Below are 20,998 nucleotides of genomic sequence, written 5' to 3' on the forward strand. Positions count from 1 at the left end.
TCAGAGTATGACAGGCAATTAACCAATTCACCAAGCCTGAGTCACGTCTTCTGACAAGCATTGATTGCTGGGGACCTATTCCAAGTCGGACTGCCCACAAGGGACGACTGACATTCACTGCTTATACTAACAGATGGACATCAGGTAGGATTGTCATCGACAGAATGGTATATGGATACAAACTGTGGTGACTATATATAGATACAATGCATGGCATTGCTGTATTGATACAATGTGTGGCAATAATTTATAGATGCAATGTGTGTCATATATCTATAGAATTTGTGGATAAGCTGTATTGATATGTTTGGCAAAGCTGTATCGATACAATGTGTGGATAAGCTGTATTGATATAATGTTTGGCAAAGCTGTATCGATACAATGTGTGGCAATGCTGTATTGATACAATTTGTTGGTATGCTGTATCGATACAATGTGTGGGTATGCTGTATCGATACAATGTGTGGCTATGCTGTATTGATACAATGTGTGGCAACACTGTATCAATACAATATGTGGATAAGGTGTATCGATACAATGTGTGGCAAACCTGTATCAATTCAACATGAACAATGAATGGCAGCGCTGTATCGATACAATATATGGCAATGCTGTATTGATACAAAGTGTGGCATCACTGTATTGATACAATGTGTGGCATCACGGTATCAATACAATGTATGGCATGTACCTATAGAATGTGTGGCAATGCTGTATCAGAATTATGTGACAATATTGTCTGATACACAAGATGTCATATCCTTACACAATAATTTTTGCGCATGAAAAATCTCTGAAAAACTTGTCAGTTTTTAGTTATCTTTATCATCTCTTTATAAAAAACAAATTTGTAAAGAAAAAGGACAAACACATCAGTGTTATGTATGGCAATCGATATCAAATCCTTCATAAACGTGACATTTATTGTCTATTTTCAAATACTGTTTTAAGATAGTCAGTCTGTCTGTTGAATAGTGTTTACAAGATAGACACAATTTTATGGATAACAACTTCTTTAATACTGTAAAAAAACGACGTTTCGGTATAGATCCTTATACCGTTGTCAAGCAGGGTATAAGGATCTATACAGAAACGTCACTTTTTACAGTAATAAAGAAGTTGTTATCCATAAAATTGTGTCTACCTTGTCATCCGTCAACTTCTAAGCAATGCCTATCAAACAAAGAATAGTGTTTAGCACTTTGTGAACACTGATCAACATTAATTCATTTGAAATCCAAAGGCTTACATCCGTCGTAACCCTGACAACCCTTGCAATTACTCCCCAGCAACATAAGCTTGTCATAAGTGGTGACTTGGTGGATTGGGTGGTGAGACTTGGTGACCTGGTTGAATGAGTGTCATTGTACCACAGCGGTGGAGATGATATCATAATATCATTCACTGGATTGCCTGGTCCAGACTCAATTATTTACCCGATGTTAGATAACTGTTAATAGATTGTTAAACAACAAACAAACAATACAAACATGTTATCAAAATATTGAAATATCACGAATGATTTTCCAGTCATATTGACTCTGTTACTTCTTATCAGACAGACAACAGTGCTTGTTAGAGCTCATCAAACTGTGTTCAGCGAGCCGATAAATCCAGACTTTGTGCACAGGTACTGCAAAAGTGGGTGCAAAATGTTCCAATAGCAAAACTAAATGGTAATACTATTAACATTTTGATGTGAACAGCACAGCAACTCAACGACTAGTTAGTAAGAAACAGATCAGAAACACAATACATCCTTACCACCATGCCACTAAGTGACTACCAGGCATCGAATCGGCTGTCACATAAAACACACAGTTACTTAATGAACAACAACATACTACTACTGTAACAGCAGACAAATTCAGCCATGTCGTAACTAAAAACAGGCAATAATTATTCATCTATTAAAACTACACAGTCACAGCATGTCTCGGCAATAAACAGGTGCGTCCTATCTCTGTTCACATGATTTTAGAAACTACATGTATAATCTCTGAAATTTCAGTTTCAATTTTGAGTAAAGATACCAGGAATAAAAAAGGTTAATGCACCATCTACTCCTGATTTACATCTGTTACCTCATTCATTTGAGACCTTTAACTGTTAGGATATTGCAACAGCTATTTTCAACCAAAAACGGAATCAATTACTTTGGCAAAGGCCAAGAAAATTGCTAAAACAAGAAACATGATTGGCCTTAAATGCTTTCATGCAATAAATATTTCTGATGACAGGGGAACAAATAATAATTCAACTTCAACATAATAAAAAATTCAACAAACTGGGCCCCGTTTCTCAAAGTGATCTTAGCACTAAGTTCATCCAAACTCCCATACCTTAACAAAGGCTTATGATAGTCGTAGCTCTAAGATGACCCCAACTCCCATACTTTAACATAGGCTTATGATAGTTGTAGCGCTAAGATGATCCCCACTCCCATACTTTAACATAGGCTTATGATAGTCATAGCGCTAAGATGACCCCCACTCCCATACTTTAACATAGGCTTAAGACAGCCATAGTGCTAAGATGACCCCCACTCCCATACTTTAACATAGGCTTAAGACAGCCATAGTGCTAAGCATGCTAAGATGACCCCAACTCCCATACTTTAACATAGGCTTATGACAGTCAGAGCGCTAAGATGGCTTTGTGAAACGGGGCCCTGGGTTACTGCAAACATAACCCTAACTCTGCTAAGAGAAACTTTGTTTCAAGATTAAGAATTTCTGAACTCTCAAGTAAGCATTAGAACTGTTGGGGAAGTATGGAACATTGTTCTGCTTCCTCCTCCCCTGAACCAGGAGGGAAAACTGCCAAATACCGCTGTTTGTCCCAGGCTGGGTGCATCATCAATACATTCACACGCCAACTGAAAACAGCATCCTCTCGTGATCAGTTGGCAACAGAAGTTACATAATTGGCAATAGTGATGTCTGGAAATATCTACATCAGATTTTAAGTTGTGTTCACAAACATGGGATATTGGGAATCTAGTCTGCTTTTGGAGTCCCATCAGGGATGAACATGCTGAACAGAGCTGATATATGACCATAATCTAATCAGCTCAGGTCACTATATATGATACACCTCTCCTTGTATGCTTGGCTGTACATGTGTGAGTGAGTATGATTGTATACCGCTCTTAGCAATGTGCCAGAAACATGACGGAGGACCAGAAATGGGCTTTATACATTTCACCCATCAAGAATCACCTGATATCACACTGTCTATTTCACCTGACATCACACTGTCTATTTCACCTGACATAACACTGTCTATTTCACCTGATATCGCACTGTCTATTTCACCTGATATCACACTGTCTATTTCACCTGATATCACACTGTCTATTTCACCTGACATAACACTGTCTATTTCACCTGACATAACACTGTCTATTTCACCTGACATAACACTGTCTATTTCACCTGACTTAACACTGTCTTTCACCTGACATAACACTGTCTATTTCACCTGACATAACGCTGTCTATTCCACCTGACATAACGCTGTCTATTTCACCTGACATATTACTGTCTATTTCACCTGACTTAACACCGTCTTTCACCTGACATAACACTGTCTATTTCACCTGACATAACACTGTCTATTTCACCTGATATCACCCTGTCTATTTCACCTGATATCACACTGTCTATTTCACCTGACACAACACTGTCTTTTTTACCTGATATCACACTGCCTATTTCACCTGACGTAACACTGTCTATTTCACCTGACATAACGCTCTCTATTTCACCCAACATAACACTGTCTATTTGACCCGACATAACACTGTCCATTTCACCTGACATAACACTGTCTATTTCACCTGACATAACACTGTCTATTTCACCTGACATAACACTGTCTATTTCACCTGCCTATTTCACCTGACATAACACTGTCTATTTCACCTGACATAACACTCTCTATTTCACTTTACAGAACAATACACTGACTACAAAATAACAGCATGAGACACAGATCACAGCATCTATGACATCACAAACACACGAGCGTGACAACCCACTGATCTAACATACAAGTACCTTCAACAGTGACTGTGGTGATGTGTACTTACTTCTTGCCAAACTTGAGGTGTATGATGAGGAATACAATGCCCAGGATGATGCACAAGCTGCCCACGACCAGGTAGGCGATGCCCAGGAAGGGGTTCTTGCCACCCAGCCAGGATGTGGTGGTCAGGATGATGCTCTTCCTTCCACCAAAGGCATCTACAGGGTATGCTGGAAACAAATATAAAACTACTTGAAAAACAAATAAACAAACATCAAATATGGTGGACAAAAAATATGAAACCATCAGCCTCCTTAACTCACATGGATTGTTTGTTTGTTTGTTTGTTGTTTAAGGCTGCACTCAGCAATATTACAGCTATATCACAGCGGTCTGTAAATAATCGAGTCTGGACCAGACAGTTCAGTGATTGACATCATGAGCATCGATCTACGCTATTGGGATACGAGGACATGCATAAACCAAATCAGCGAGCCTGTTAGTCGCCTCTTACGACAAGCATTGTCGCCTCTTACAGCAAGCATGGGTTGCTGAAGACCTATTCAAATCCTGATTTTCACGGGTTTGTTAGTGGCATGCATTAAAGCCGTTCGATGGGAACAGATACCCACAATGCTCACAGACTGTACATGCTGCTGAAACACAATGTTTCTCGAAAATATTTATCATATCATATTATTATAAATTTGTATAGCACACTTTTCAAATTATAACTGCTCACAGGCACTTAGACAAGGATAGATCTTATTGTAACCACGGTAACTGGATCAGTGTGCCCTGGATTTTCATTTCCGGCTCTGTGGGGGGTATACAACCAAAGGTGCTAGAAGGCTAACAGTCACATTACCATATCACATCACTGCTGGGTGAACAGAGGCACATTTCAACAAAGTCACCTGCCTAAGGAGATACCACATGTGCTACATGTGTTTCAGTGTGGGGCAGGACCGAAGCCCTGGAAATTCTCAGGAGTCAAGCTGCCGAACATGGTCACCCACCCAACTACTCTCCATGCCCAACGTTGCTTAACTTCACCTGATTTGTGACCTGTGTGCTGTAGACAGGGCCGCGTGCCACCAAACAATTGATGTACCACCATATAATTGACAGAAAACATGACACAAGCAAACAATCTCAATGAACAGTATTAACATCACAAAAATATGGATTTCTATAGGCAGTTGATTATGGTATTAACATGATTGTGCAATTTTTGTTATTTGAAACTGTGGTCCTCACATCAAGCATGTTGCATCAAGAAACAAGCTTGCCATTGAAAATCTGAGAAAAACTAAAATTATACATATATATAAGTTTAATATCTTGGAAAATGACATTTCGTTTTCATAGTCAAATAAAAGTCATAACAGAAAAAACATGTATGAATTGTACAAACCATATGTGATGGAAATCTCATAGTCGCCAGCGGGAAGACCGTCGCTGAATGTGCCCTTGTGCTCAACACGCCGATACAGTTTGCGGAACGTGGGGAGGGCGGCTGTTCTCATCCACACAATCAGGTCTTCGTTTTCATACCCGTTGTCGTTGTTGCTCGGTTCAGTGTCAAGCTCCCACACAGGTTTGGGCCAGTTCGGAGGCTTGCTTAACCCGGCCCAGGCTGAAACAGGCACATCATGTCACGGGTCAAATAAGATCAAACAGAGTGTGGTATTCCATGTTTGAATTCAGCTTTTGTTTTTGTTTGTTAGTTTGTTGTTTAACAAATCATAACACAGCACTCAGCAATATTCTAGTTACTGTAAATCGTGAAATTAATGCGTCTTCAAAAGAATGCGACCACTGGACCCTAGCCAAAAATGCGACTCAATATGAATGCGACACCCCTCCTCTCAAGCATCAGTGGATTTTTATCTAAAGATGTCTTCAGTCAGGTTTAGAATCCTCACCGTAATCCAACCTTACATCAATCCAATCACACACCAAATAACACCGCTTATTGGCGCTGAGTAAAGTACTTCCACAAAAACAATACATGCGCGCTGGCTCGTGTCTGCCTTTGACGCAGTCGCAAAGAACAAAGGGTGGCGTCTGTCTGGACTTGCAGGTGTGATCAGTGATGACATAAGTGAGTAGAACTCTTGTCTTGACCCCAGCAGTGACACTTCAAAGGACATAATTAGTGTTTGAATGACATGGTTTATATACTTTATATACAAGTGCTGCTCAATAAACAGTAGTGTGGAATACATCAGCGTATGTCTAAGTTGGTATTTTGCTATCCAAAATGTCTTATTGTTGATATAAATGAGATGTTTAAAAATGCGAGCAAAGACCACTCGCATTTTTCGCATTGAATTCACGCTTGCATTAATTTCAAGATTTACAGTATATGGCGGTTCGTATATAAAAGAGTTTGGACCAGACAATCCTGTGATTGACATCATGAGCATCGATCCATGCAATTTGGATACGATGACATTCATCAACCAAGTCAGCAAGCAGAACCACCCTTTAGTCGCCTCTTACGACAAACGTGTTGCTGAAGATCAACTCTTACCTGGATCTTCATGCAGGAAGTCAAACATAGTTGCTGAAGACCAATTCTCACCCAAATCTTCACAGGTGTGAATTTAACTAGTATATTATGTTAATCAGAGATCACAACGTGTCAGTGTCTGATCATGTCTTGACAACACCCCAAAATTTAACAACCAAAACCTAATATTGAAAGTGACATTGAGCATCTTTTCTTCATCAAAACAAACAGGAATGGCCTCTCTTGATTTCCCAGTGAAAGCCTTAAGATACTATTTCAAACCATGGATATGGAACAACATGGCTTTGTAAATAGAACAGGTAGATGTTCTAAACTGCAACTGGCTGAAGGCAGGTTCCAGATAAACAAGGTCCTGGCTAGGACTGTTCCAAAGATCAAAGTACTGTAAACAGCTTTATTTCTGCACCGTTAAAATATTGCGAATACCACACCAAAGACAATACTGCGATGAGATATTTTTGCGAGTTGCTGTGTTCATAAGAGAAGTGACAATGTGGATTTGAAGATCAGTGTCATGAAACCAATTCACGCAAGATGGCTTGTTTCCTGTGTGGACAAAATTGCAAAGGAGACTGACGCAATCAAGCGAGGTTGGAAGAAGGCAGGATTACTGTGAGGTAACAGTGACACTAATTGGTCTGTTTACACTGTCATTTGTGATGTATTGTGTGACCATTCTGCATTCATTTGTGTTTTTAACTTTTGGAGTAACTTGTGGTTCTGGTTGATGATTTCAACATTTGATGACGTGTTGCAATGAATAAAGTATGTATGTATTATTTATACTTATTTTTGCGTTTTTAATTTTTGCGATTGAGTCTCGTTCGCAAAACTCGCAATAATAAAACGGTCGCAAAAAATTCCCTGTTTACAGTACTTGTAGTGGGATGATACATCGATGCATGAGTGGATTGCGGTTTTTAAGTATCAATCACAGTCACACACTAAGTTAAAAATATCAATTCTCATCTTAAATGTTTGCTTTAATAACTGTTTGACCAAACACTAATTATTAGTGAAAATTAGTAGTAAAAACGCAAATATTTTCATTCACTGCTCCATACTAGACACTTCAAACTGTAAATTGTCAGAGTGCCAGGTATTTGGCCATCCTGTCTATGAAAAAGATGGCTTATGTACCACAGATAAGAGCACATGTAAGTATCGTGACATGTATCTGATTGTGAACAAGGCATCGTGATACGTATTGGACATGTTGGAGTTGGTGTATTGTGCCTACCCTATGAACTACTGTGTGAGTTATGTGAAGCTAGGTTACCCACTGCGCTAAATTAAACTTGGGATGTTAATGCTAAATCTTTAACCTATAGTTAACCTATCTCTATGTTGAAAACACAGCATGTTTATCTCCATTCTACCACGATAAAATCAAATGTGAACTCTCGGGGTTTGAGAAACTATGGACTAAAGCAGCATTGGCTGAGTTTAATGAATTGAGGGGCTTTTCAATGTGACTTGAATTAACACGAGATTAGCCTTGAAACAAAGTATGATGCATGTGCACAAACATTTTTCTTTTACATGAAAATACTTTACTTTTGTATGTAATAGTGAGTGAGTGAGTTGGGTTTAACGCAGAATTTTAACAGTATTCCAGTTATATCGCAGCGTGTCAGCTTAATGTGGGAGGAAAGCCCGAAGTTATGCAGGTCTTAGACGTTTAACATATCGGTGAAACCCACGAGCACGGGTATGGTGCTGACAAACCTAGAAACATAATCGAGGAGAACCGGGATTCGAACCCACAATCATAGGTTACTGGTGTGCTCAAGGGACGCAACTCTGCACAGAGAATCGCAGCACCTTAGATGACTGGGCCACCCATGACTGGGCCAATAAATCCGAATGAACAATATCTCACAAGAGGGGTTGTTGAACTTGACATTCTTGTCAGACACCCATGCGATTCCGGTTCTCAACAGGGTGACATTCGCAGTTGTTGTGCTGTTCGCTTTGTAGGTTAGTGTGAACGAGTCTGCAAACAATTGAAACAGACTTGAGTATGTTAAGGAACAATGCAATAGACATGAATGGCGTGGTAACGAGTCACCAAAGTATTGGTGCATTGACATGCTTTATACAGGAAAGTGAAACTCCACTATGAACAATATTTCAATAATTATATATTATTATAATTATTTGTTTGTTTGTTTGTTGTTTAATGCCACACTCAGCAATATTCCAGTTATATGACGGCTGTCTGTTAATAATCTGGACCAGACAATCCAGTGATTTATATCATAAGCATTGATCCACGCAATATGGATATGATGAGAGCCCAACCACCTGATCATGTAAGTCATCTCTTACGACAAGCATATTCACCTCTTACAGCAAACATGGGTTGCTGAAGACCTATTCTAACCAGGAACTTCACAGGTCTGTTTCCGCAAAGTTTTTGACTGAAACTACAGACTGTTTACTGAAGGAGTCAGATAATGCTTGTGACTCAGGGAAACTCAGAGTAAGAGTGTGAGTGATTTGGGTTTAATGCTGCTTTTAACAGTATCCCAGTCATATCACTAGTGTCAGCTTAATGTGGGAGTGATCCCATCAAGTCTGAAGTGATGCAGGTGTCAGATGTTTGCCTTGGTGAAACCCACGAGTACAGGTATTGTGTTGACAGACCTAGAAACATAATCTGGGTGAACTGGAATTGAAACCCATAAACTTTTGGCATGCTCAATGGATGCAATGCTGCAGAGTAGATTGTGGCCCCTTAGATGAATGGGCATCCCGATCCCCCACATATCAACCAGACACTCATCCTAAATGTGGTACAAGCCCTCCCTTATCGGTCAATAACTAAGGTATTACCACAGAATGGATCACTGTTAGAAAGAATTTATATCCCAACACAACAGCATACTTTTGGTGGAGAGACTAGCAACATATAACGGTAGCTGTAACATGGCCATTCTTATTGAAATTAGATCTTAGTTCTCGCTACCATTAAACAAAGATCTGAGGACATGCATTACAGAGCACATCAGAATGATCTTTTCATCCAAAAAATCAGAGTATTGCTTACCAGATTGGGAAAGTGACTGTGAGAATGTGGTTTGTAATCATGCAACCTTGAAAAGGTTAACACACAACAGCTACAGGCTGCATTCAGTCAAACTCATTGTCTATCTGTCGTTTGGGATAGGTGAGGTGAGGTGAAATGAGGTTTAACGTCGCGTCCAAGATTATTGCACTTATATAGCGATGTGCATGTACGTGTGTGTGTTTGTGTGGCTGCTTGTACTAGTCCGGACTGATGCCGATTTATAGTGCTAGCTCACTGAGATACCATGCCGCAGTTTAGCATGAATACCCCACTCAGACACAGTATACTGACTCCGAGCCGACCAGTCCTTGTTTTAGCCCCTTAATGCCGAGCGCCAGAGAGGGTAACAACAAGTACCATCTTTTTACGTCTTTTGGTATGACGTGGTCGGGGATCGAACCCCGGACCTTCCGCTCTCCGGGCGGACGCTCTACCACTAGACCACGGAGGCGGTCGTTTAGGATAGAAGGGAGAGACTTTCCATAGCCCGTGTGAAGTACATGTACTGCTATACAATCTCAAACATCTATTCTTTTGTTCACTTTTGAAATCAATTTTGAATCAATATCATTTAAAGCGTAGCCTGGAATGGAAATCGCAAGTTTGAATCTGGTGCAGTAAACCTCGATAACGCTGCTTTCTGATTGGCTAATGGTGACTTCTTGTTCTTCATTTCATTGGTCGGTCAAAGGTCGTGAAAGGTCATTCTGATGGGACGTCCTCAGATATTTGTGTAGCAGTAGCAAGCAGTAAGGTCTGATTTTAATGTTGCAAGAAATTAAAAGCAGAGCATAAAACAACATTCATTCTCAAACTCATCATACCATTAAAACAGTTCTAAGATTTCAAGTCCTAAAAGGCGGTTGAATTATTTCAAAAATGGTTTATCAAACAACTCTAACATTTCTTACCATTGAAGAGGCTGTTTGCAATGGCACCGCAAGGAGCGATACCTGTGCTGTTGAAAAGCCTGTATGGATCGCAGTCTTGGTTCAGGCTGCCAGGGGCGATTGTCTGTCCATTGAGCTGGTTGTCATCACGTGATCTGACATAACGACGGTGATTCTGGTAGAAGTTGGTCAGGCCGTAGTACATGTACACACTGCCCTGAAGTTAGACGATGCCCTTGAATATATACTACACCTTCACAGAATGCTTCCATAGCGTGCCTTTTCAGTTATATTGTAAAATAAACAAAGCATGGGTCTCTTTAGCTAACCAAATGTCTCATCAACAAATTATGCAAAGGATAAACATCATCACTGAATTTGGATCACGTGGTTACAATCCGGGTCAGAATCGGCAGTCAGGTGACTGTAAGCAGTCATATTCAGCAGTAAACTTTGTCAATACCACTTTAATACATCTCCAGTTTGTTTTCTTTAAGTTTGTGCTGGTAATGTAATGTTAGGGCTGCAACAAATACACCATGTACACTATGTGGCTAATACAATTTGTGTCAAAAATATAGGGTAACGAAAACGAATATTAATTCATGAATACAATAACAAGTCAGCAGTGAATGTATTATTTGTCATATTCAGTGAAACATTAACAACATAAATTATTTGATTGGTTTGTTCATTATTTTTATCATACATTTATATACTGCACTTATCCAGGTACTAGTATCTGCTCAAATGCGACAATGACCAGTGACCACAATACTGTTAAATTAAATATTATAAGAGTGTTGTCTTTGAAGAAATCTATACATATAATGTTCTTATGGATATGTTTCGGTACGGGGTATGCACATGCTTGCATATTCATAAATATTCGATTCTAGTGGCCACAAATAATGAATTCAATTCATGAATGGATACGGTTCAATTCACCGAACAGTTTTTGTCCACTAGTCCTTATAATGATAACATATAGCAATACCCTTAAAATGGGCCAATTTATACTCGTCCTTGGGATACCTTTACTATTGGGCAGTTTGGTAAGGACTACAGGACTAGCGCCAATTTCTAACGCTGCCAAAGTGAATCGTAACAGCCCTAGTAAGTATGCAGGGTTTCAGATGGTCATCGGTCACCGGTCATAGACCGATAAAATTTCTATTTGACCGATGGTTTGTTTAAGTTGTTGGACTTTTGACCGATAGAAATGCTAAGCAAGCCGTCACACGTGTCATAATTTCATGATTAAATAGTAGGGATTATTCCACTCAGGGTATCGATTTTAATGCCCGATGAAATGCTCTCATAAAGTTTAGTGCCAATCGAGAGAATGTACAGTACACATATTGTCCTGTTTTCGATCCGAGCTTTCAGCATCATATACAGTGAGTGTTCTCTCGCTATTGCGCCCGTCAATAATAGCGCTTACTCGGTTATAGCAGGCGGTGAAGCATGGTCCAAAAATTTACTTATGTTTATAATAAACTCAAGTTTTCCAATGACACGATGTTTTCCCCCCATCTCAAAAAAACATAATCAACTGATCACCGCGATCACGTAACACCGGAAATACCAGTCAACAAATCCGAACTGAAGTATGCAATTTAATCCTATTATTATAATATCTGGTTATAAAAAGGTGTTCATTGTTTATCTGGACTTATGTTTGCAATATATCTTATAGATTTTATTAAAAAATTTATTCAATAATTATAATAATTTTGGCGAAATCGTATGCGAAGTGATCGGTAGATCGCACAACTCACCGTTATTTACAGCAACCACGGTCAGATTACCGCTATTGACGCCTTGAAACGAACTTTATTTGCAAGAGAATGGATACACATATCATTAATGCCATACCTTGACTCATTTAAAGTCATATTTGAGGCAATTTGACTATTAAATGTCAACATAACACTTTCGCAATCGAAATACATGTAGCACGGGAAGTCCCTTCGGTGACTGGTCAATTTGTTCAATACGTAAATAATTAGATCTAACAATGTGAAATCTCCGCAAAAACGCTGAAAATCGCGTTTTTTAAAACAGTGTTCCTCGAAAAGAGTCATCTTCCTCGTAAAAATATAATCAAAGATTAAAAAAAATACTCCGAAAATATCGTGTTTCCGGAGAACCGTCGCGGATTGTCCTGTTTTCGATCAGAACTTTCAGCATCAATTATGCCTTTATTATTATTCATGACACAATACTATTATCGTCGGATCATAGGTTTTCGGACATCATACGTTTTCAATCACGAATACTTGCACCATAACGGTAGGTGTCACACAGAAATTTCTTAATACTCAGATGATGGCTTGATTCTAAGATAAATTTGTCCTTTATGAATAAGTGAATGAGAAGTTTTACACTTACAGTTGTTCATGTGATCAGCGAGAAAACTATGACTGTTTCTTCAGTGTCCGAAAACCCATAACCCTTGATATGTGTTGAAATAATGTCATGTTTGCAATGTTTTTTTCAACAAAAGGTAAGTAAGTACAAGGCTATTTAAAAAAAAAATATATTTCAACACGGGGAAAGGTCAGACATTGCACGCTTGTGACAGTTGTCCTTGTGTCTGGGGGATGGGGGTGAAGTTGATGGCAGTATTGCTCCCAGACCCGGCGGGTAGCCGGGTGTGCGGAAGCTATGCCCGATTTTTTAAAAGTACTGATTTAACTTCGAAATTTTACTGCATCCGGAATCTTTGTTTAAGTGACTTGTTGACTTTTGCCACTGACTTATTACATTTCTTGGGTCCAAGTCATTGACCTGTATACAGCTTTTTGTGTCAAAATCACTGAGTATGCTGCACTGCACATGCTGCTAAATATCCGTCTGCCAAGCCTCAGTTAGATTGCACATGTTGCAACCATGTGATGAAAACTCACTGATGATGACTATGAATAGCATAATGAATATATCTTGAAAGGCGCACTTAGCAATATTTGTCATTACTGTAAATATTCCTTATCGCTGGAATGGTTTGTTTTCACTTTATAAGTATTAGCACACATGCGGCTAACTTCAATAATTAATCATCTCCGTATTTTGTGATTTTATTTTAAGTTGTGATGACAATAGAGCCAGATTACATCCCTGCTACCTCCAACCATGACAGATAAAGAACTGACCTCGAACTTGTCAAGTGTCACTGTTGCCTTGCAGGTGCAGGTCATGTGGTAGGTGGTGGTGTTGGGGTCACTGAGGAAGTCGGAGCAAGTCTGGTTGGGCATATTTGAGTTGTTACAGTGTGTGTAGTCCAACACATATTCCTTAATCTGAAATAGAGAGAACACATTTTATCATGTTAATATTCATAAATTAACTGCTGGCATCACATCCATTTCTAAATTGTTTGTTTGTTGTTCAACACCGCATCAGCAATATTTCAGCTATATGACGGCGGTCTGTAAATAATTGACATCATCAGTGTTGATTCATGCGATGGGATACGATGACATGCATCAACTAAGTCAGCGAGTCTGACCACCTGATCCTGTTAGTTGCCCCTTATGACAAGCATGGCCTTTCTACAGCAAGCATGGGTTGCTGTAGATCTATTCTAACACGGATCTTCATTTTCTCAAATGGATTTGAAATGATATGTATACAAGCAGTGAGGTCAGGGGAGGGGAAACTGACCTTATCATCGAGTTCAAAATTGTTGCACTTATATAGTGACTTGTAATATGTATGCACATGTACTTGTGTGTTTGTGTGGCTGCTTGTACTTGTCGGGACCAATGCCGATTTTATAGTGCCAGCACACTGAGATATCATGCCGCAGTTTAACATGAACATCCCACTCAGACAGTGCATTCTGACTCTGAGCCAACCAGTCCTTGATTTAGCCCCTGAATGCTGAGCGCCAGAAAGGGTAACAACAAGTACCATCCTTAAATGTCTTTTGGTATGACGTTGCTGGGGATTGAGCCCCCAACCTTCTGCTCTCCGGGTATACGCTCTACCACCAGACAACGGAGGCGGTCATATACAAGAAGTGTGTGAGTGACGATGTTTTACATTGCTTTTGGCAATATTCCAGCAAAAGCATGGAGAAGAATGCCAGAATTGTACTTTACACATTTTACCTGTAATGTTGATATGACATAAAGACATCCATGTTGCTTGTAACATTCTGTGTTCTCTTTAGTCTAACAATGTGTTGGCCACATGTTCCATGAATGATGCATTATGGGACATCATATTCTAAAATTTATTATGATGACGCATTGCAGGATCGCACATTGACCTATGACCTATGACATGACATCAATACTATCGTGAAGAATACAGTGCGCATGTTGGGAATCGACCCCAAGCCTTCGTCATGACGTTGATGTAGGGAGGATAAAGTCCTCATTTAACATCTGAGGCATTATGGTCTAATAAATTATTATCTCCATGTTATTTTCATATTTTTTCTATTGCAACTGGTACTCTTATTCATTAAACAGATGATGATAGACATAGTTGTTAATGGTTTCTCAGATATTATTTCAAGTTCGCCCCCAATGATCCCAGTTATGTATCATAGTTACGTTATCTGACGTGACTAGCAGGGCTACGCCGAGAGGGATGAAGGCAATGCCGATGGCGAAGAATGCGGGGAGAACCGTGTTCGCTGTCAGGATCGGCTGCCATGCTGGAAGTTTCTGCTGCTTGAACTTTGTATCTGAAATCATGGTAAGCAAAGCATCATTAAGATAGTTATCCGATACCTATGGCTCCAGCATTGCATCAGTCAAATCATAGACATATCCATGCAGACATTGTCAGACAACTCATGGCGATATCATCCAAGCACCAAGGTTTTGCTGGACACAAAATATTGCATCTTGTACATATACAAATTGAAAATGGATGTAACTCAACCTCATTGCACATCCTGGGGGACACAAAAAGGTATTGCCTGTTAATCAAAATTGCAGGTTGCAGCGATAGAAATTGGTACTAGTTCTAGAGTCCCATTACGGGTCATGTCAGAATTGCCGTTCATCCAACCAATCAGAGCACTGCTTACCAGATCATTTTGATCAAAGCAACCTCGAAAGACATAAACACAGGGTATTCCGAACAGGTACATGCTTTATCAGTCACAGACGTAACGTGTACGCGTGACGGCTCTGCCGTGTCTTGTACGCGAGACGGTGCGGTCCGCAGTACTCAGTGAAGCGCTTGATACTAATTAATTCAATCACCGTGGCTGTGCTGTCACCCGCGACCTCCGCGAAAGTAATTAAAGCGCTATGTAAAATCACCCACTGCCGAGAGGGGCCACAACAATCCACCCAAGGTCGTGACTGGCGGGTCGCGTGTGCATCGGGGCATCCGCCTTCCTATTTTCACATACCCTATCTTCGAACAGTTAAAACATGTCAACATGTCATTCTGGACTGGATACACGTCGAAGCTAGCGACCAGTTATCGCCATTTTTTCATGTTATTTCTGGCATATTCCGTGTATACTCTGACCTCGTGGTACCGCGGCATTCATCGTATCGCGACATTTGTGATTTCCGGTCGCTCACGCGGGACATGCCTTTTAGCGGGTGTCTGTTATGACAATCAGTAACCAGGAAGTGCTCGCTCCGTAAACAATTTCAATTTCCTCGGAATGTTCCGTCTTCTGCAAGTTAGGGGTCATTATCGCATTGATACTTACTTCTGGTATCTTTTTATTTTTTTATTATTGCCTTACCCCGTTTATGACTGAATCTATACAATCTAGGCCATCTATTAGCCAATCCAGAATGTTTGTTTGTTCCCTTATCAAATATTTAACCAAGAATTTGTCAAAATATGTTTCAAAGCAAGTCACCAGTTTGGAACTAGTGCCATGAAACACGAGAAAGGTCAAAAGGATGTCCTCAGATCTTTGTTTAGTGGTAGCGGGGACTAAGATCTGATTTTAATGAGATTGTATAAGGTGTAAGTCTTGTTTGTGCCTTGGAACCCCCCTAAATATGACTAAAATAATCGATAGACCCAGGAAAATCCTCGACTGAGGACTCAGGGAGTTAACTGATCATAAAAGTCCAGTTTTGACGCTTGCAGAACTTGGCTGGTGTTATGGAGTTACATTTTGGTTGGACTTACAAATCTATGCATAGTCCAATCAAAATCTCGAAACGAAATCAACATCTGGTTCGTAAACTCTCATGCAGATTTCACTCGATCATGTCGATTGCAGGAATTGCAAATTCGCCAATTCAGCATGAACAGATATTTTCCAAATCTTTTCATGCTTTTAATCAAGGTGCTCATGTGAATGAATGTACTTTGTGAAGTAAGACCCTTTATATTACAAAATAGATTTTGATTATCGATCAGACTATCTTGACTGGGTGCTGCCCTTTTGTTTGAAGAAAATGCAAATAGTGTGAGAGGTGGAATCTGATTGGTCAACTGGAGGGACAAAGGAGGGACATAACTCATAATAGCCACTGGTGGCGCTACGATTGAGCCAAGAAATTCCAGCCTAGTTCAGCAAGGGTGGAAGCTGTACTTTTAGTCAGTTAACTCCCTTTCCTTGGGGAACATAGGGGGCGTGCTTTCACCCCATTGTTATACAAGTGTCCATGTCAGCAGCTGAAAATTCCACAGATCCAAGGTCTGAGACCAGACACATTTCATGTGGGACCAAACGTTTTAATAACCATTTGGTCCGATGGACCAGAAATTAATTATTATATTATTTTAATCTGAATTACGAAATATATTCAACAAAAGATAATGATTGATCATATACAAACAAAACATGTCCTGATTGGTGGCTCTATATAGCATCCAAAAAAACTTGGTTTTTTTTCACAAATTTTCAGTGCTCTCGACTATCCATATTGTTCATTTTGAACACGGTCATATAAAGGAAAGTACTAACATTATCTTAAGTACATGACAGAATTTTGTTTTCATATATGGAAATTACCAAGGCTGCTTGAACGCATTGAAATATACAATTGGCAAACTAACAAAATGATTAAAATTGTGGGGATTGAAGAATTTGGGGACCAAGCTGAAAGAAGGACCAGAGACCAGAACGTGTAACCCCTGCGGCATCGTCAGCACGATGGTACTCAGCATCAGCAGCTAATCATGATGCTACGGCATTTACTTGCATAACAAGCATGACAAATGCTTAGACTTCAAAGAGATCAATAAGCATGGAAAGACCTGCACAATAAGCAGATCACTGACATTAGTTTTTCAATTGTCAATGACAGCTGAATCAGCAAAAGACCACCTGTGTTTTTGTTGCTGCCTGTTGATTGGGTTTACTTTTCACAATCTGGGACAAAGTATTAATGATGTTATTTTTCTATTTTGTTTTCCATTTCAAAATGACCATGAGTCCAGAATCATAATCATTATTTTTACATGCATATGGAACAAAAATTCCCACTATTGATTGTTTTATTTATACTGCAGTCAGTCATTGATATGATCCAATATGTATCACGATACTTGCATGTGCTCTTATCTGTGGTGTGTAAGCCATCTTTTTCATAGACACGATGGCCAAATATACCTGGCACACCTATGATTTACAGTTGGCAGTGTCAAGTACGGCGCAATGGATGGAAATATTTATTTTTTCACTATTAACTTGCACTACTGATTAGTGTTTAGTGGAACAGTTATTAAAGGATTCATCCAAGGTCAGAATCAATATTTGTTACTTAGTGTGCGACTATGATCGATACTTGTATCGAGATGTAAAAAATCGTGATCCACCGATGAGTCGGTGTATCTTCCCACCACTAATACTTAGGTGAATTTGTATTTATATGCTCGACTAGAAGGAAGACCCCAGATTAAGAACTAGAAAAGTAATGATAAAAAAACATGTGCTTTGTGATGCTGATGCATGCCTACTGTTACAAATGGTTAAATATATTTGTTATGAAATGAATAAAGATATAAAACATACAATATGTAAACTTTTGTCGCCACTTTTTGTTTGTGGCCGTTCTGACTTTTCAGTGTGGCCCTGTTGGTGTGGCCATTTTGATGAGGGGTTTATGGCCCTTTTGACTTTCTTTGTGGCCGCTTAGACCAATGTGTTTCTGGCCATTGATTTAACATGGTATATATCATGTTACGCTATATTATTGGGTAGTTAATTCATAATGGATTATAATGGTGCATGCTTACCACCTATTAAATATGACTTACACAAAATGTTTCTTGTTCCTTGTTTAGCTTTTATGACATTAGGATTAATAGATGCTGACTCTCTTTACTGACTTTGGTAATCAAAGTACCTGCCATTAGCGACTCAAGGACGGGCAAGTCTATATTATAACAGTATCATTATTTTGTGGTGTGATACGTGTGGAATATGTGGTTTGCATCACTTCCTGTTTTGGACTATTCATAATCAGTATGTATACAACCTAGGTTTGGTCAAAGGACATCATACGAACAAATGGGAAGGGACATTGACCAAACAAAGGAGTTCTTTTCTAACCAATTTAGAATCGAGGAAAGGGTAATTCCACTTCAAAAACATTCTAATTTCTATCATAAAAATAGTTAACGTGTATACTTATGAGTAGCCGTGACATATCACAATGAATCCTGATTCAATAAGTGATGAACTATCGTGCTTAGACTGGCATAAATATACAGATGACAAGGGTGTGGATCATGAGAATTACCGATACCGCGATAATGTAGTCATACTAGGTCTATACATGCTAATGATGCTATTCCCTCACCATGCTCACGTAATAATGATAAACAGATAAATGGTGAAAAGATATGGTAACTGCAGAATGTGCAGTGTGCTCCTGAAATTGCACGTTTGGTCCCCCTTCTCTCCCCCAACCCCAACAAACAAAACCTACACACAAAAACACACCAAAAAAAAACACACACAGAGACACACCCAACCCAACCAATTGGCAACTGTCACAGATTCACATAATACGGCCACTTTCCGATCATTAGATTAACAGATATATTACGAATGTACACAATATCAACAGACGACAGTTGTTTCTAGTGACATTATCACCTGATTATGTCGGAATTGCGACATTACCATCAGCCGTAAACAAAATGAGATGACGGAAACAGAGCAACCTGGATATTTGACATCATGCTATTATCGATTTGACATGTTTAATGGACTCACAGATTAGCAGTTTGATTATTTACATCATATACAATGTACAGATCATAAAACACTAAACTGATCGCTACCTTTAGGCTTTTTACTAGCTGGTTTGTCTTCTGTCGGACTTTCAGGTGGTGAATTCGTCGCCATCGTCAAAACAGGCCAGACTGCACTGCCACCTATGTAGTGAAGGGAGGTAACTCTCGTCCTTAGTCAAAGCATGATTCGTTTGTCGGATGAGCACCTGCTGAATTAGATTTTGAATTATATCAAAATAATAATCAACATATATCTACACTCTCAAACGTCGTTCCCAAATTATCAGATTTAAATGTCTTCCATGATTTGCATATGAAAATGGCAATACACTGGAACAATATTTCAATAAGATTATCATTTAAACACGACGAGTGGGGTCCCAGATAAGAATATAGGTCTCCAGCAACCAATGCTTGTCGAACGAGGCAACTAAATGGATCGGGTAGTTAGGCTCGGTGACATGGCCGATTGCATGTTATCGTATCCCAATTGCGTAGACCGATGCTCATGTTGTGAATCACACGATTGTCTGGTCCAGGCCCCATTATTTACCAACCGACTTAATTTGGCTTGAATATTGGCGATTGCTACGTAAAACAACAAACATGTCAAACGTCCAATATGCTTGCAAGACCTGCCCTGTTTGTATGTCTGATTCTATTTAATATAGAAAGTGTCAAAATACTACATTTATTCTCTCTACTCAAGGCAAATATAGATCTGACTACGCATACACGAGGATCAACGACAGAAAAATGTTGTATTGATTAAAAAAACAAGGCTCGGTCAATTCGCAGTGAGAGCAATTTTGATTCACGCCATTCAAACACCCGTCCGTTATCTCTCGAAAAAGTCCAACCCCCCCCCCCCCCCCCCCCCCCCCCCACACACACACCCTTGTTACCTTGTTAGCCATTGTTCTCCGCGAAATACGACAGTTGATAAACAAAATTTACGATTGTCCTCATATAACATTGTATTAAATCGTTAAAAGCTAACCATTCCCTAACTCACCGCTAAATAAATAACCATAAGGATCGTGTATGATTGGCGACGGACTCCCAACAGAAAAAGATCATGAAGTGGTGTATGATTTGAAAGAAGTGCCTAACGCTTATGATCCTAACGGGTTGTCTGTTGGGAAAGCGGATCCAAGAGCTTGGGATAGAGGGAACCGGCCCCAACCATTACATTCGTCACCACTCGCCTCTTTCCGTAACCTGCAAGAAGCTATTCGGCTTGTCCCGGAATAATACGAGTTGGTCACGAATGCAACCATT

At 39.5% G+C, this 20,998-nt stretch overlaps 1 protein-coding gene across 8 annotated transcripts in view; it reads right to left on the reverse strand.

Moving 5' to 3' along the window:
• Positions 1–19,917, reverse strand: part of LOC124146935 (cell cycle control protein 50A-like) — a 29,751-nt gene extending 9,834 nt beyond the window's left edge. For 3 of the 8 annotated variants that reach the window (XM_046517516.2, XM_046517515.2, XM_046517514.2), the window contains exons 1-7: positions 19,766–19,917; positions 15,097–15,230; positions 13,687–13,833; positions 10,553–10,748; positions 8,451–8,564; positions 5,447–5,668; positions 4,094–4,259 (exon numbers count right to left, since the gene is read on the reverse strand). In XM_046517516.2, coding sequence (XP_046373472.1) covers positions 4,094–4,259; positions 5,447–5,668; positions 8,451–8,564; positions 10,553–10,748; positions 13,687–13,833; positions 15,097–15,230; positions 19,766–19,829 — 1,043 coding nt within the window. In that variant the 5' untranslated portion in view covers positions 19,830–19,917. Of the gene's footprint in view, positions 1–1,764; positions 2,879–4,093; positions 4,260–5,446; positions 5,669–8,450; positions 8,565–10,552; positions 10,749–13,686; positions 13,834–15,096; positions 15,231–19,765 lie in introns of those variants that run through there. The other 5 variants (XM_046517512.2, XM_046517513.2, XM_046517517.2 and 2 more) reach the window with 3 other exon arrangements.
• Between the last annotated feature and the right edge of the window lie 1,081 nt (positions 19,918–20,998).

This window comes from Haliotis rufescens, unplaced genomic scaffold (genome assembly GCF_023055435.1).
Source record: "Haliotis rufescens isolate VD_foot unplaced genomic scaffold, xgHalRufe1.0.p SCAF_6, whole genome shotgun sequence".
NCBI lineage: Eukaryota > Metazoa > Mollusca > Gastropoda > Lepetellida > Haliotidae > Haliotis > Haliotis rufescens.